Raw genomic sequence first — 15,976 nt, 5'->3', positions numbered from 1 at the left:
AGTGGGTCAGGTTGGGAAACCTGGTGAGTACATAGGGTTTTCAACCCACAATAATATAATTATTATGTTTAAACATCAAAAAATCAACCCAATTACCCATCCCCATTATCTTCTTTACTCTTAAGGATCTACCCTAAGAATCAGCTATTCCTTGTTCATTTATTCCTAAGGATCATCCTAAGGAATTGGAACGAAGTCCATCATTGCCACGGTTTACACAATAGGCACTAAGTCTGCATAGTCTCCAGAGATTAGGCACCAAGTCTGCATGGTCACCAGGGTTTAGGCATCAAGTCTGCATGATTGCCAAGGTTTAGGCACTAAGTCTGCATAGTCACCATGGTTTAGGCATCAAGTCTGCATGATCACAAAGGTTTAGGCACTAAGTCTGCATAGTCATTAGGGTTTAGGCATCAATTCTACATGATCGCCAAGGTTTAGCGTACACCGGGTGAACACATCATTCACAACACCTACAGGTTGTGAGTCTGCTAGTGTTCCACTGGACTGTCTAGAATAGTCTATGGTTATCATCCATACTCTGCTAGATGACGGGGCCAGCATGTGGGAACAAGGCTTCTCACATCATCCACCTCTCACCCTTACCTCATGATCTATATCACCTCTCAACTCATCATCCAACTCATATTTCATCTACCCATGTTTTACCCAACATATTATGTAGATATAAAATACATATACAGTTTAAATCATTTAAAACATGTATAAAAATCTTTTACCCAGCATAGACAACATGTATTAAGACAATATGCACATATAGCATGCAATTTATATTAAAATACTTCATATCTACGTGAAAGATGAAAGGGACTAGGCACTCACTTGATAAGGTGGTGACTCGGTACTCGGACATCGCTTCATATACTTTAAAATAATTTCCTTCGATGAAACCTAGTATTATTAACACTAGATTTTAGTCTAATATTTACCATCACTAATTATTAGTCTTATTATTATTATATAAGCGTTTAAACAATACTTTCCAACCACTATGTACAGACAGGGGTCAGACATAAAACACCGAAGGGCGGGATCATTTTGGCAAATAGCACTTCTAAAATCCAACAACCCTATGCGGCCCTTTAAACCAGATTCCTCGGACCACGAGTAGTTAAAAAGATATTATAGTGACACTTACATAATAATCACTCAAATATTTATTACAAGTTCATAATAACAATACTAATTTTATGCTACGGTTTTTGGTATGTAGGTATACTTGTATACTTGGAGTAAAAATACTTTTATTTTAAAGTATACTTTTAGTTCAGAGCACTTCAGCCCTTTAGTGTTTATAGTTGTATACCATGTAAGGTTCGGTACACCTAGTTCACTATAAACAATAGCTCTGATACCAATCTGTCACACCCCCGAACCGTCAGAAAAACAATGGCGGAAACGTCCAGGGGCGGGTGACGTCATACATAGTATTACAACAATCGTATCATAGTAATCAAAGTAAACACAACCATTACATTACAATATGAATATTTACATCTGTTTGAAAGCATAGTTTGTATACATCGATATAAACAAAAGATAAAGACGACACTCCAAAATGCTCTGTCTTCTCCAAAAGCTGGCGTTGGTACCTGTCTATCGTTGCCCTGAGAATACAAGCGGTTTTGAAAATGTATCAGCGTAAAGCTGGTGAGTTCATAAGCATGTTTTTGTGTATTGAAAACTAGTCACTGAGTTTGTATAAATAGTTTCTTTCTATTATAGGTAAAATGTCGATTATATCGAAAACCATTATTATCGAGTTCTAAAATACGTATGCATGCTTGCCAAGAAAATCCAATATTTTCTAACATGTTTGTTGTTTTGTATATGAAAGTATGTTCAGTTTGAAAACCCTGGCTACCCCAGTATGTATAGTAGTTTTATTAATTAAATTAAAACTATGGAAGAAAGAATTCCCGGAAACAAAGGTTATTTTATACTTATTGTGAGTCGTATAACCATACTAGTATGACCGGTGACCTCCTTGACGTTCTTCAGGCGTCGTACGATTACAAAATTTGTCACCCCAGGCATGCCCGCCTAACTATAGCTAACAGTTCAGGTGTGGGATTGTCAGTCCCGAATAGATCTATTCACAAATTTCATGCTCTCCTTCCAGGAGACTCTGGTTATACTACCGGTGATGATTTATTGGTACTTGAGGCGCATAATGAAGATAAGTCTCACAAGCTTGTATTAGCTGGTTTACATGTTGATCGGTCGTTCTCGAGTTCGAAATCGTTTGTAACGGTGCAGAGTATGAATAATTATACGTAAATAATTATTTAACAAGATACTCTAGGTTTGTATTCGTAGAAATGGATAAACTAAATCTGACATAGTTTATATGTTTGACTTTTCATGAAGTTTGAATCTGTAAGACTGGTAATGAAATCCCAAACTATACCTATTATAGTTTGAATGTTTAGTGATGTTCATGTACTGTTTTAAAAACTATGCAATTATGATTAGAAAACGTCCCTTATGTTCCGCTTATTACAAAAGGGATAATTGTATCTAAATGTTTGATAGAAAACCGTTGTAATTGCATCAGTTTTTAAGTTAAGAAAACTTTTGTGTTTAGCTTGTATTCCCCCCCCCCCCCCCCCCCCCCCCCCGCTAAAAACATGAAACACTCGGAAAAATGTAGGGGTATGAACTCACAGTTGGTTGGATGCAGATGATTGAACTGGATGACGCTTGAGTTGGTGTATGTTGCACTTTACGGTATCCTAGTATCAAATAATACATATGTGTATTTAAGTTAGCGATTTCGCTAGATAGGTGTTAGATAAACACTTGGTTTTTAGCTAAAGAATGTCATCGGGAATTGGTTGGATCGAGGAAAACAAACTTTTTCCCCATGAATGAGTTGTTTACGGCCATAAAGGGAGTTTATGGACCTGAACTGGATTTGCGGTCCATGGGTTTACGACACATGGGTTTGCGGTCTAAGGGTTTACAGCCCCAGGGTTTGCGGCCATAAACATTGGACGAGACGTGTGATTTTCGGTGTTTCAGGGTCCTTTCTAGCCTCTTGGAATTATTCTAAGCCTTGAGCAAATCCCAAAGTATGGTTCAAAGGCCAATGTTCGACCTTAAAGGGAGTTTACGGCCATTGAAGGTAGTACGGTCGTAAACCCATTCCGAGTTCATGATTTGGGTCGATTCTAGGTCAAAAATCAGTGGTTTCCAATAAACATCAAGCATGGAGGATAGTTACTTACTGTAACAGGCTTGGAATGAGGTTTTTATCCACCACACACTAGTGTGTGTTCTTGGTGTGAGAGAATATCTAGCAAAGAAAGGTGATAAATCACTTACATTATTGATGGTTCTGGATCAAAACCCGAAATTATACAAAGAGAGTAGAGAGAGAAAGCTTCTTAGAGGGTGAAAAAGGTTGAAATGGAGGCCACTCAACCCTTGTATAGAGTGAGTTTACGGCCAGGGGTGGGGGTCTACCAGGCACCGACCGCAAACGGAGTTTACGGTCGTACACGAGTTTACGGCCGTAAACTCGCCTTGGCCGTGAACTCGTGGCTTTTCGAGGGAATCGAGGGTTTTTCGCGTGATTTTTCGTTTTTCGACACGTATCAAATTATGACAATAACCCTAATTGATTTACTTAACCCAAGAAGTTGACGGAAAATTTAATAAAAATTAAATTTTATTAACAGAAGTGGGTTACAATAACGGAATAAATTCCAGGTTGTCACATTTGAAGGAGATGGTACCTAAGAAGTCATGAGTGCTGAAAAGATTGAAGAAAATGGCTCATAAACCACGCCATTCACGTGAACAATCACCAAGATTTTCACCAAAACTTACTTACAAGCCACAAGTTAACAGAAAAGGGGTTATTTTTTGTGAAATTCCAACACCGACATCTCCATCATCAAATAAAAGGTGTGTTGAAGACATGGCCAAATGGATTTCAAAGAAGCAAAAGAAATAGAGGAAGTTAATTATCAATGAAGACTCAATGGAAGAGGACGTTGTTCCTAAATCTCCACTTAGAGAAAATGAAATGGCTCATTCTTCACCTATGAGGGGTTCTCTAATCAAATTGAATCTCGAGGCGATTGTAAATCCTAGTGGCAATGTGGAAACTTCTAAAGTCAACACAACCATCAATCTAGGTGAACAACCGAATCATTCTACACCTAAGATGATAGATGTCATAACACTCGAAGTGTCGACTGTTGAATCAATTCTTGAGGAGGTTCGCACTTCAAGCATCACTTTGAATATATCTAATATAGAAACAAATATCAATACGAGTGAAGGAGCATTGAACATTGAAGCCCAAGCTAATCCTAATCTTTTAACTCATCTACTTTCGAAACATTTATTGTTGATACCACAATTTCTTTAACACCATTTCCTATTCCTACTTCATCTGAATCACCACAATCAACCCATTCACATAGCTTCAATAATATCATGCAACAACCTATTACTTCTTTATTCCCATCCTAATCCATAGAAGGTCTAAAACCCATTTAGGATGATGAGACTGATGATGGTGAATTCATGGGTTCATTTGCTGACATAGAATTCGATCCAGAAGAGGAGGGCATTCCCGATCACATGTTGATGTTTGGGAAGAAATTTAAGATTCTAAATCGGAAGCTTAATTCAGTGCTACAATTACAAGCGGATTCAAGGGTAAACATTCGGTTTCTGGTATTGAGGCGGATGTCATGCTGAAAGCTCAGGAGCATCGTATTCAGGATACACTTAATAGGATGGACAAGAACAATGAATTAAGAGTAAAAGCTCAATTTGAGTCCTTTAATGGAGCACTTAGAGCATTGATGGATGTTGAAAAGGAAATACATGTTCTTTATGTTCAAGATGTTAAGACCATTCGTGAAAATGTCAATTTAAAGATTCAAGAGTTAAGGGATGATATGGCGAAGGAATTTACAGCTTTAGATCACAATTATTCTACCCTTCATAATAAGGTGGATATAATTGCTGGTGTTGTCACGAAAGCTGTTAATTGGTACAATTCTTTGGTTCCCAAATTCGATAAGAAGGTTGAAGTTGATGTTACAGGTTTTGGTGATATTGCTAAGTTGGTGGGTGAGTTAAAGGATCTAATCTCAACGTTTGGATCTTCGTCATCTTCAGTATTCACTACTGAGTTATTAACTCAAAAGTTTAGTTTTTTAAAGTCAAACATTCACAAATAATTGGATCCACTTGCGAAACTTCTCAATTTGAGGCCAACGAATCCCCCGCCTGTTGTCACAAGGGTGCAAGGGGGAGAAAGGAGGAGTGTTGGCATAAGTTCATAAAGTGTTGGTGGTGAAGGAGGTTTTGGAAAGAAAGGTGATGATGCAAAGGTAGTTGGAAAGGTGATAACTACTCAGATTCCAATAACAATGTCGTGCAAGACTTATTCAATAATCTCAACAACAACGTGCCTTTGAAAAAGGTAGTTGTAATTGGAGGTTCGAGTTCTTCTTTGAATCCCGAGCAGACTAAAGAAGATAAAGGGAAAGAAAAAGGTGTAAGTGTTGAGCTTTCAAAAGAGGAGAAGAAAGTTGTTTTAGAACTAAGGATGGATAAAAAAAGGCATATACAAAGCATTCTTAGACTTTGTGAAAGTGATCCTCCAGTTCTGGATAATGGTGATCCAAAGAAGTTGAATAGTTATGAAAATATCGAGGCAACAGTTGTTTATGGTGAAATGCATGATTTTGATAAGATTCCGAAGAAAAGCTATGCAACAGAAAATTCTGATTTTAATTAGTTGGACATTCCGATTAACAAGATGATGTCCATTACTACTCAATATCAAATTGTTGATAAGTTCAAAGACAAAGAAGAGTTCAAGAGATTAAAGATTTAATTTCATGCTGTACTTGGAAAGGAATAAGAAGTATTCTGGTCACTTGTTAAAATAGTTCGAGTTCTTAGTATTTCCAAAGATATTTTATTTGAGGGGATATTACATAATTTTCGCTATCATGTGGTTAGAGAAAACAATATTGCATCTAACTTTTCGATTGTTGGTTTCCCAATTATGAATCTACATGACATGATCATAGTTGCGAAGATTCTTAATGGTATTGATGAATTGAAACTCCAAGGTACGAGCAAGAAGGAGTATTTGTTGGGTCTTGCACACATCAAGCTTTTCATCGACAACTATTATGAATGCTTAGCATTAACTGATGTGGAATTGTCTTTAGTAATGGGAAAAGAAATTATTGTACCTCGGTCATTGTTAAATAGTCAAGCTGATTTAAAGCCTTATGTCGATGGAGAGATATGCTTGAAGACACTTGGTATTTGTGTTCGATGGAAAAATCAAGAAGGGAAAGAATATGAAGTTTTTGTTCCAAGATTCTGATGTGGAAAGGTATATAACAACTCATTATACGAACTTGCTTATTCGTATGAATAATTGCAAAAAGAATAATGATGGAGATAAGGTAGAGTTGAAGAAATTGATGAGTTGGTATACTGAAATTCGTAGAACTATGCACCAAGACATCGAGATGTTGATGACCTAATTCGTCACTTCTCACAAAGGGGGAGAACGTGGATGTCGAATATAATTTTGAGGTGTTGAAGGTCATACTTAGTTTCAATAGTATGTTATTTTATTGTAAGGTCACTTTATGTATCAAAGTTTCATTGTTTAGCCCCTTATATTTTTTGTATGCTTTCATGATCGTTATAAATATGGGATGTATACTAGAGATAGATAAGAACTTTCGTTTTGTTGTCTAAAACTCTCTATACGTTTCGAAAGTATAATTGAGCCAAACATACTTGATTTAGATCTTGTGTTCATCAATCTTACTTTACTCTGATCTTATAATTGACACTCGATTTCATTACAACCACACAAATGCCAGGAATCATCATGTTACTAACTTTGTCAAAATCCTAAATACCAAAATACCCTCAAAGTCACACTTGGTCAACCCTAGTCAAAGTCCCAGTCAACGGTCAAGGTCAACAGTCCATGTTGACCCCCAACTCGTCTAGTGCATCTAGCAACTTGTCGGGTTTCTTCAGAATCCAGAAAGCTGGGACAAACCCTAGCCAACTCTCTGAGTTGTCTCATTAACTCGTCGAGTTCATTCAATATCCAATAGACGGGAAACCCCGATTCAAGTCGTCGAGTTGCCAGAGCAACTCGTCAAGCTTTCACCCTGTTTTCACTTTCGGATGATACATCGATTACAGGCACTCTAGGGCTTAGATCTAAGGTCTTAAGGTGTCTATAAGGATAAAGTTTCCAACTTTATCCTCTGGAACCACACTGAATGCTCTAAAGCCCTTAACAAAGGTTGGAAAGCTTAAAAGCTAAGCCATATGGTTCAAGACTCTAGGGATCTGGGATCCATTCTTTCCAGAAGAGTTTCTAACCCTCAAAACGTTCCAAAGATGGAGACTTTATGGACATACATTTCCAATGCATGTCTTGAAGTTAAAAATGGCTAAAGAGGGAAAATATACCCTAAAACCCATGCATGGCATCCATGCTTGACAAAAATCTAGATCTAGCCCACTATGGGGCCATTTTACCCTGGAGATTCAGAAAGTGCAAATTTATGACCTCATGTATGCAATCAACAAGAATGATAGGAAATGAAGAGTAAAGTCAAGATCTAGCCATAGTTAAAAATGAAAATCGAATCTTGAATGCTTATAATAGTCCATAAGATGGTCCAGCTCAAGAGTGAGGGCTTTAGTTGCTGAATCTTCTCCTTTTTCTTACTATCATCTTCTTCAAAAGTCACTCTAGCTCACTAAATGAGAGGAAATGGAGATTAGGGTTTAGCACAGACATTCTTAGGGTTTGGAGGCTGATAAAAGGTCAGCCTCAAGGTGTTAAGGATATTATATATGGTGCAAACCCTAAAAATTAGGGGTTTCCTTAACAGCGCTTACTCGTTGAGTTGGGCCTTCCAACTCACCGAGTAGGTCCTAAATTTTGCTTCCCACTAGTGATCTCTACTCAACGAGTTGGAGCTCCCTACTCGACGAGTTCCAGTCTATAACCCTAAAATTTTAAAAGGAAATTGATATCTGAAACGATTGTTACAATGAGGATGAGCAAACCATAGCTCATACTTTCCTTTATATAGGTCATAAAACCAGAAACACTAGGATTTTAATTTTCAGACGGTCGTCTATCCGTGGCCATTCGGTTGCCATACAGTGGGAACCAAAACAGATCTACGGTTCATTAAGTATCGCCACGTCGTGGCGGTACCTCCACCATGTCGTAGCACCCTAAAGACAAACAATTTTAAATAACATGTACCTCGAGATCTGGATGTTACAAGGTACCAAATCCGAAACAAATGTCAAGTATAAAGACGAAATAGTTGGAAAAACAATTTTTCCAAAAATACAACCTTTGGACAACCAAAGTGATCGGTCTTAGTAATTTACTCTAATTAGGAACTTGTCCTGTGTATATGCGACATTGTCAATCAATTTTGTAAGTTGAAGTTTGACAATTATATTATATTGATAAAAGTTAGGTAACGTTTTTTTTTTTGGTAGATAAATATAGAAGATCAGTACCACTAACTAGCTTCGATTTATACCACCGACATATTTTCGTACCTAAATCAAAAGAAAACATATTATATGTGATCAAACTCATACATGGGAAACATACATACATATAAGCAAGAAGATGTATACAAAATTTATGTTGAAACATAAAGAGATTTAAATTTATACCGATATATATATATATATATATATATATATATATATATATATATATATATATATATATATATATATATATATATATTACTAAGCAAGTTCTTTTATTTAAAAAAAAAATAACCAACGAAATTTCTAATTTTTCGTAAAAATATTGATCACGTCGAATTTATAACGACACATAAATAAAAATAAAAACGAAAGAAATTGATTTTCTTAAATTAACGAATAAAAATTATTTTGGAAAAACAAAATTTGTATACTACAGAGATAAACAAAAAGTTTAGAAATTAGAAAGATAAAAGTGATATTTTATAGAATTCAAAGTAAATTGATCAAAATGACATTTTAAAATAGTAGAAGGATGAAAAATATTATTTTACAAAGTATTTTAAAATTTTCGGTGACTAGTTGTCCGTGAAAAGTATTAATATAGATATAATAAATAACAATACTTATGGTGTATTTGGAAAAAACTATCAGATAGCAGGAAACTGATAATTGGTAGCGAGTTGTTAATTTGTAGTGTTTTGTTTAAACTAAACATCATAAACTTATAATTTTAATCAAGGTTTTTTGTTTAAAACGAAACTTTTATTAAAAGACAGAAGGTAGAAGCTCTCAAGCATTTGAAAACGCTCTTTGTAAAGCACGGATTTAATATAATAATTCAAAGGGTTGGTAGTCTCATGGAACTCTTTCAGCTTATGAAATTAAAACAAGTTTATATGCTAGTGTTTTGTTTTATATGGAGTTCAGTATCATCTTATTCTTACAAAAATGACAAGTTAATGTCCTTTATTATATCGTGTTTTCATCCCATAAACAAATTTTGGTCTTTTAAACATGAAAAAAGATAAATCTTTTGAGAAGAAAGATGAGTGTGGGCCGGGGGAAAGAGACAAACAACTATAAACACTACTGAAACATAAAAGAAGAACACGTGTATCCTTGTCATACAAAACTCTTCGTCTACGTCCACAGGAGCAACAGGATAACAAGAGGTGATCGTGATCCTAATCATAACCAATACGTTATCGATAAAAATGGACGTCAACCTGAACCTCGATACTCAGGTCGTGCCCATCACCTTGTTCGTAGCTGTGCTCTGTCTGTGCTTGGTAATCGGCCACTTGCTTGACGAGAATCGTTGGGTTAATGAGTCCATCACCGCCATCATCATCGTATATATATTCTCATATATGCTCCCATACTGTCTTTTTTTTTTTTTTATATATATATAATTTGTAAATCATTTGTGTTCGTGTTCAACTAAACAGGGGTGTGTTGTTGGGACAATCATCTTAATCATAAGCAACTGGAAAAGCAGTCATTTTCTGAGGTTCGATGAACAGCTCTTCTTCATTTATCTACTCCCACCCATTATTTTCAATGCCGGGTAAGCCCCAGTAGCTTGTTGCATTGGACTAATTAATTTACATCCATCCTCCCTTGTGTTTCTTCATTTACTTTCGGAGCTACGTTTTCTACTTTCCACAGATTTCAGGTCAAGAAGAAAAAGTTTTTCCAAAACTTTTTGCCGATTATGTTGTTCGGAGTCACTGGTGTTTTCATATCAACATCGATCGTCGCCGCTGGTAAATAATCTATTTATCAAAAAAATTGCCCTGTCCTTATCAATAGTAAATGATTGCATCAAATTGAAGTTGAATGTGATTATAGGTTGCTGGTGGGTGTTTCCGAAATTTGGACTCAAGGGTTTGACAATCAGCGAGTATCTTAGTATGACATATGTCTTGGTCTTTCATCACATTAAAGTTAACCTCCTGGGAGCTAGCTATTTGTTTGACTGAATAACTTAACTTTAATTTATAGGTTTAGGGACCATTTTCTCATCTACAGATACTGTATGTACGTTACAGGTAGGTTGGTCAACAAATAAGCTAGCTTGTTTGTTAATTTAATATTAATATTAATATTAATATATTATATATGCATGCAGGTTTTGCACCAAGACGAGACTCCTTTGCTATACAGTCTAGTTTTTGGTGAAGGAGTAGTTAATGATGCGACATCCGTTGTTCTGTTCAATGCGGTTCAGAAGATCAATGCAGATACACTCGGTGGGAAGGCTGCTCTTCGCATCTTGCTTGATTTCTTGTATTTGTTCTCCACCAGCACCATTCTTGGAGTCACGGTATTCATATATAGTTACCACTTTCTTAACTCTTTGTTTAGCTAGCCCTATAATAATGTAACTGATGAAGCCAAAGAGATATGAATAGTTCATTTAAACTTATCTTCTCTCTCATCTGATTACCCTTCCCCCCTTAATTTGCTTATGTTGTTAATTTGTTGTAGAAGAGTAGGCCTGCCATCTCTTTGACCTTTGTCTTCTTTCTGATTCCCCTTGCTCCTTTGGTTTCTCGATTCATTATTCATTTATGCATTGAGAAACCTCTTTACATAGGCATTGATTTAAGTTTTCTTCTTGCTTTCGAACCTCTCCTCATGCATCAATCACACGTTGGATAGACTTTCCTTGTCTTGGACACTACTAAAATGCTTACATCAAGTGCAGTAGTACTATGATATCCATAAACCTGTGTTGCTTTTATATATTGAAATTTTTGTAGGGTTGTCCTTTTCAAGCATTCACGTTTAGTTTTTGGTTTTTACATATATCTACTCACAAATAATAATGTCTTATGTATTTATCAACTCTGAGAAAGTGTTTGTGGGACAAGGTTAGGTTGGGAAGGATTTTTCATTCTATTGATGCTTAACAAGGATCAAGGATCACTATTTCAAATTGTGACTAAATTAAGATGTCTAGCAATGGATTCTAGTCCTTCCAGAATTATGACATCTTTTTTATTTTAATTAATTGTAGCATGATAAATTATGCAATGTCTTCAGAAAATAAATATTTTCAAAACCATTATATATCATCATAAGTCTTATATATCTTCATTTGTGTTTACAGTTAGAACCTGTTTCACACCTTGTTTTGTCTTGTGCAGGCTGGGCTATTGACATCATATATTCTTAGAGGATTGGGCATTGGCAGGTTAATAATCGTACGCTGTATGCTGTGAAAAATAAAAGCTTAATTAGTTGGAGAAACCTGGAACGCCTGTTTTAGGGGTTTAATTCTACTTTTTATTTTTCATATTAGATTCGTATATTATTAGTTTGATTGCTTTGCTTTTACAGGCATTCAAGTGTTCGTGAAATCGCTTTGATGATTTTAATTGCATATTTGTCCTACATGTTGGCAGAGGTAATGATGCATAAGGTTATATATAGTGAGAAGAAGCTCTCAATATATATATGCGCTTCACAAGAATACATAGATTAATAATCATTAAGGCGAGTTTTTTTTTTTTTTTTTTGTGAAGCTGTTAGAACTCAGTGGGATTCTGACTGTCTTCTTTGCTGGAGTTTTGATGTCACACTATGCATGGCATAACGTAACAGAAAGCTCCAGAATTACTACCAAGTATGTTTATGTATACTTCAACTTCCGCGCTTATGTTTAGTTAATGTGTGTCGTCCTCTTTCTTGATAAATTCTTTTGGGAGTTGTACAATTGCAGGCATACTTTTGCAGCCATGTCTTTTATTGCAGAAACATTCATATTCCTGTATGTGGGAATGGATGCTCTGGACTATGAGCAATGGAAAATGAGCATATTAAGGTGTGTGTGTATATATATAGGTCTTCGAATTAACTTTACGCTTGATCCTATTTATAACTCGCATACTGACTATTTCTTGATGCAGTTTCTGGGCTTCAATTGGCATGTATAGCAGTGTGATGTTGTTAATATTGGTTGGACGTGCTGCTTTTGTGTTTCCCCTCTCTGTTATTTCTAATTACATGAATCGAGTTGGGGATGGTTCATCAAAGATTACAGCAAAACACCAGGTAACTTAACCGATTCATTGGACTTGTGCATGCATGTGACATTAATTTCTCTGAGCTTCAAATATTTGTTCGAGTTTAAACATTACTTTTGAATGAATGAAGAGTAAACTATACCTGCTTATGATGAAGTAGTTTATCATATGCTATTTGGTTTAATTAGGTAGTAATATGGTGGGCTGGTCTGATGAGAGGTGCTGTCTCTGTCGCTTTGGCATTTAAACAGGTAGTTCTTTTTCATTGATCCATTTGGACTTTGGAGTTGTCATTTTAGTCTAATAACTAATTAACTGATAACTATCCTTCGAGCAAATTGATTTGTTTTCTTTTCTAGTTTACACTCTCTGGTGTGACACTGGATCCGATTGATGCCACAATGATCACCACTACCATTGTGGTAGTGCTATTCAGTACTATTGTAAGTATATTGGTAATTACACACATGATAAAGGATTCTTCTGAAGCGATATATGGGTGGTTGTATTTCAGGTTTTTGGTTTCTTGACAAAACCTCTTATCAGTTACCTACTTCCTCCTAACACAAGCAACATCGACCGAACTAGATCTTTAAAAGAGGATATGACACTTCCATTGCTTTCTTTCGAAGAATCGGCTTCTGAAAATCTATCTAGAGCAAAGGAGAACATATCTATGCTAATAGAAAGGCCTGTTTACACAATCCACTCATACTGGAGGAGGTTTGATGACACTTACATGAGGCCTATATTTGGCGGGCCACCACGCAATACCGACTTGCCATAGGATCACTCTTTATAGAAAATATAATTCTACCAGACATATAAGAGGTATGTCATCAGGGAAAATAAAGTGAATGAAAGAAAAAGATTTGCCATGAAAAGTCAAGAGGGGATAACAGATGCAAAATTCACCGAGGTTCATTAAAAGACCTTTTGTTGAAATATTTGTGCGCATTCTCAGATTGATTACAAAGGTGATGAATGGAGGCTTTTTTGTTGTGCGAGATGGAGATGATCTGAAACAGCCTTTAAGATCAAGCTCTTTTTATGCCCAACGGTTGCCCATGTCATTTACTTTTCTTGCATACACGCTCGTTTCAGTGTATTTTTTATCTTTAGCTTCTTATATAATTTCTTGTACCCTCAGACAATTCTTTGAATTTGGTCTTTAAATTCTAGATTATGTCGTGAATGTCTTACTTTTTTTAGTATTTATGCATATGTGTCTATTTAAAATTAGCCATAGACATCATAGAGTTGATTTGGTTCTAATTTTTATCTATGGTTAATGACGTAGAAAGGTAACGTACTTTAGCCTTTGTCCACATTTAGGTAATGATGTCGTTTTCGTATAGATTTATCAATCGAACTTGTTTGACATATTCAAATTAAGGTAATATGACCGGTAATCTCAGGTTTATGGCTCCAAATGAATTATGTGGTCGTGGGTTCGACTTCTACGGATGACGCCAAATGTTGTGACATGTGCTTAGGTTGTCGGGTCTTCTGCGTTGGATCCAGATCAGAGATCTGGAGGTGGTGTTGTCAGCTAGTTTCCGGCAAAATACCTAAGCAAACATCATATCAAAGTCATTAGTATTGCCCCTGTGCCGCGGGAGCAAGCTCTGACGTTCAAGTTAGATCGGTTGGTAGAGAAGAGATGACTCTTCCTAGCTAGAGAGAACCATCTTGGTGTGGGGTGTGTGTTTGGGCATCATTGAGGTTGATGCTTTCGGGTTTAGTTACCAGGAAGGTCCAAGGGAAGCTCCTCCTCCTTGGAGGAGATTAAATTCTATCTATGGGGGACAATTAGATCAAGGGAGAGTTAGTGTAACGATTGGCTTTCGAGGTATTAATTAATTATTTTCTTAAGTTATAATTGGACTATGTTGGATTTGACATCTTGGATTGGACCTTTAGACTTTTTGGGCCGAGTTGTAGGCTGCCCATAAGCCGTACGCGGAGCGTACACCCGTTGTACGCGGGGCGTAGTGTCATTGGATGTGCGGGTTGTGGGAGGCGTACGCACAGCGTACCATAAGATACGTCCAGCGTACGCGATCAGACACTAAACCCTAATTTCGGGGTTTGAGAGCTATATAAACCCCATTATAGCCTCACTCCCTGGTTTCTTATCAGCCTCCTCCCCTTCAAGAAAACCCTAACTCGTTCTTACCCTCTCCTTTGTGTGAAGTTGCTTTTGTGAGTGTATTTAGTGAAAGAAAAGTTGTGGAGAAGGAAGGCAAAGGTTAGAGAAGAAGCTTTGTAACACCCAAAGTTGGAAAGCCAAGAAAAGAAAGAAAACCCCAATTTTAAGGGGAGACTCGGCGAGTCCAAGGAGGGACTCGGCGAGTCCGAGCGGGATCCGGGTCGAGGTGTAAGCGACCGACTCGGCGAGTCAAGCAAGGTGACTCGGCGAGTCTGGTCTGGGCAAGGAAAACCCTAAATCCGGGACTTGGAGCTTATTTAAACGCCTCATTCTCTCCCCTAAGGCCCTTTAGTGCCTCTTTCACTCAGAACAATAAACCCTAGCCACTATAATCGTTTTGGAGCAAGATCTAACCCTTGGTGAAGCTTTTCGGAGCTTGAGAGAGAGGATAGTCATTGTGGAGCAAGAAGGGGGCCTTGGATCCAGAGTTGGTGGAGTATTTCTGAGCATTTAAAGGTAATAAATCGTTACCTTCCCTCTTTTGTTTAATAGATCAACCTTGGCTATGAGATTTGGAGCTTTTATGCCATACTTAAGAAACTATTTCGAGTTAGAAGCCAGATCTGAAGTTACTACTTCAGATCTGAGTGTATCTTGGCCTAGAAAGTCATAAAGCATCTGTTCTTGGGTTGATAGTGAAGCTTCTTTGTCTTAAACCCTAGTTTGGATTGTTTTAAGCCTAGATCTCTTGATCTACACGTAAAGTTTGCCACTTTACGTGAGGGATAGGCCCTAGAAATATGGATCTATGAGTTGGAAGCCATGTTTGGCTCGAAAAGCCACTGCATGGATTAAGGACTGAATAGACTCGGCGAGTCCTTTGAGGGACTCGGTGAGTAGTATGAAGATGGAGGCGAACTCGACGAGTTGGATGAACAACTCGGCGAGTCTGTTGAAGATTGCCTTGGACTCGGCGAGTCTGCTCTTGGACTCGGCGAGTCAAGTCACGAACCCCAAACCCTTCGAGTCAAGGCTCAGTTTAGCGAGTTGAGTGGGGACTCAATGAGTTGGACAGGTCAGAACTCAGAAATCAGTGAACTCAGCGAGTCAGTAGACTGACTCGGCGAATAGCGTCAACATGGAAGGTTGACTTTGGTCAGGACTTTGACTTTGATCGGAGTTGAGTTAGTTGACTTTTAGAGGTCTGACAGGCTAAGTGTTTCTT

The 15,976-nt window shown here is 37.1% G+C and overlaps 1 protein-coding gene across 1 annotated transcript; it reads left to right on the top strand.

Annotated features, from left to right (window-relative positions):
- The first annotated feature begins 9,714 nt into the window (after positions 1-9,714).
- Positions 9,715-13,785, top strand: NHX3 (Na+/H+ (sodium hydrogen) exchanger 3). The gene is made up of 14 exons (XM_078963861.1): positions 9,715-9,920; positions 10,017-10,135; positions 10,237-10,334; positions 10,420-10,479; positions 10,573-10,619; positions 10,700-10,894; positions 11,721-11,767; positions 11,914-11,980; positions 12,099-12,199; positions 12,296-12,397; positions 12,483-12,627; positions 12,788-12,850; positions 12,959-13,042; positions 13,114-13,785. The coding sequence occupies exons 1-14, from the start codon at positions 9,783-9,785 to the stop codon at positions 13,384-13,386; spliced, it is 1,539 nt and encodes a 512-aa protein (XP_078819987.1). The 5' UTR covers positions 9,715-9,782; the 3' UTR covers positions 13,387-13,785.
- Positions 13,786-15,976: the final 2,191 nt, after the last annotated feature.

This window comes from Lactuca saligna, chromosome 7, assembly GCF_052625555.1.
Source record: "Lactuca saligna cultivar CGN05327 chromosome 7, ASM5262555v1, whole genome shotgun sequence".
NCBI classification, from domain to species: Eukaryota; Viridiplantae; Streptophyta; class Magnoliopsida; order Asterales; family Asteraceae; genus Lactuca; species Lactuca saligna.
Note: the sequence above shows the minus strand (reverse complement) of the source record. Positions and strands in the feature narration are given on the sequence as shown.

What these genes read in the sequence shown, in the direction of transcription:
- NHX3 (XM_078963861.1), top strand. Translation starts at nt 9,783, where the DNA reads ATGGACGTCAACCTGAACCTCGATACTCAGGTCGTGCCCATCACCTTG. An exon ending in CCCATTATTTTCAATGCCGG is followed by an intron (nt 10,136 to 10,236) that starts GTAAGCCCCAGT and finishes TACTTTCCACAG; the next exon opens with ATTTCAGGTCAAGAAGAAAA. An exon ending in TCGCTTTGGCATTTAAACAG is followed by an intron (nt 12,851 to 12,958) that starts GTAGTTCTTTTT and finishes TTTCTTTTCTAG; the next exon opens with TTTACACTCTCTGGTGTGAC.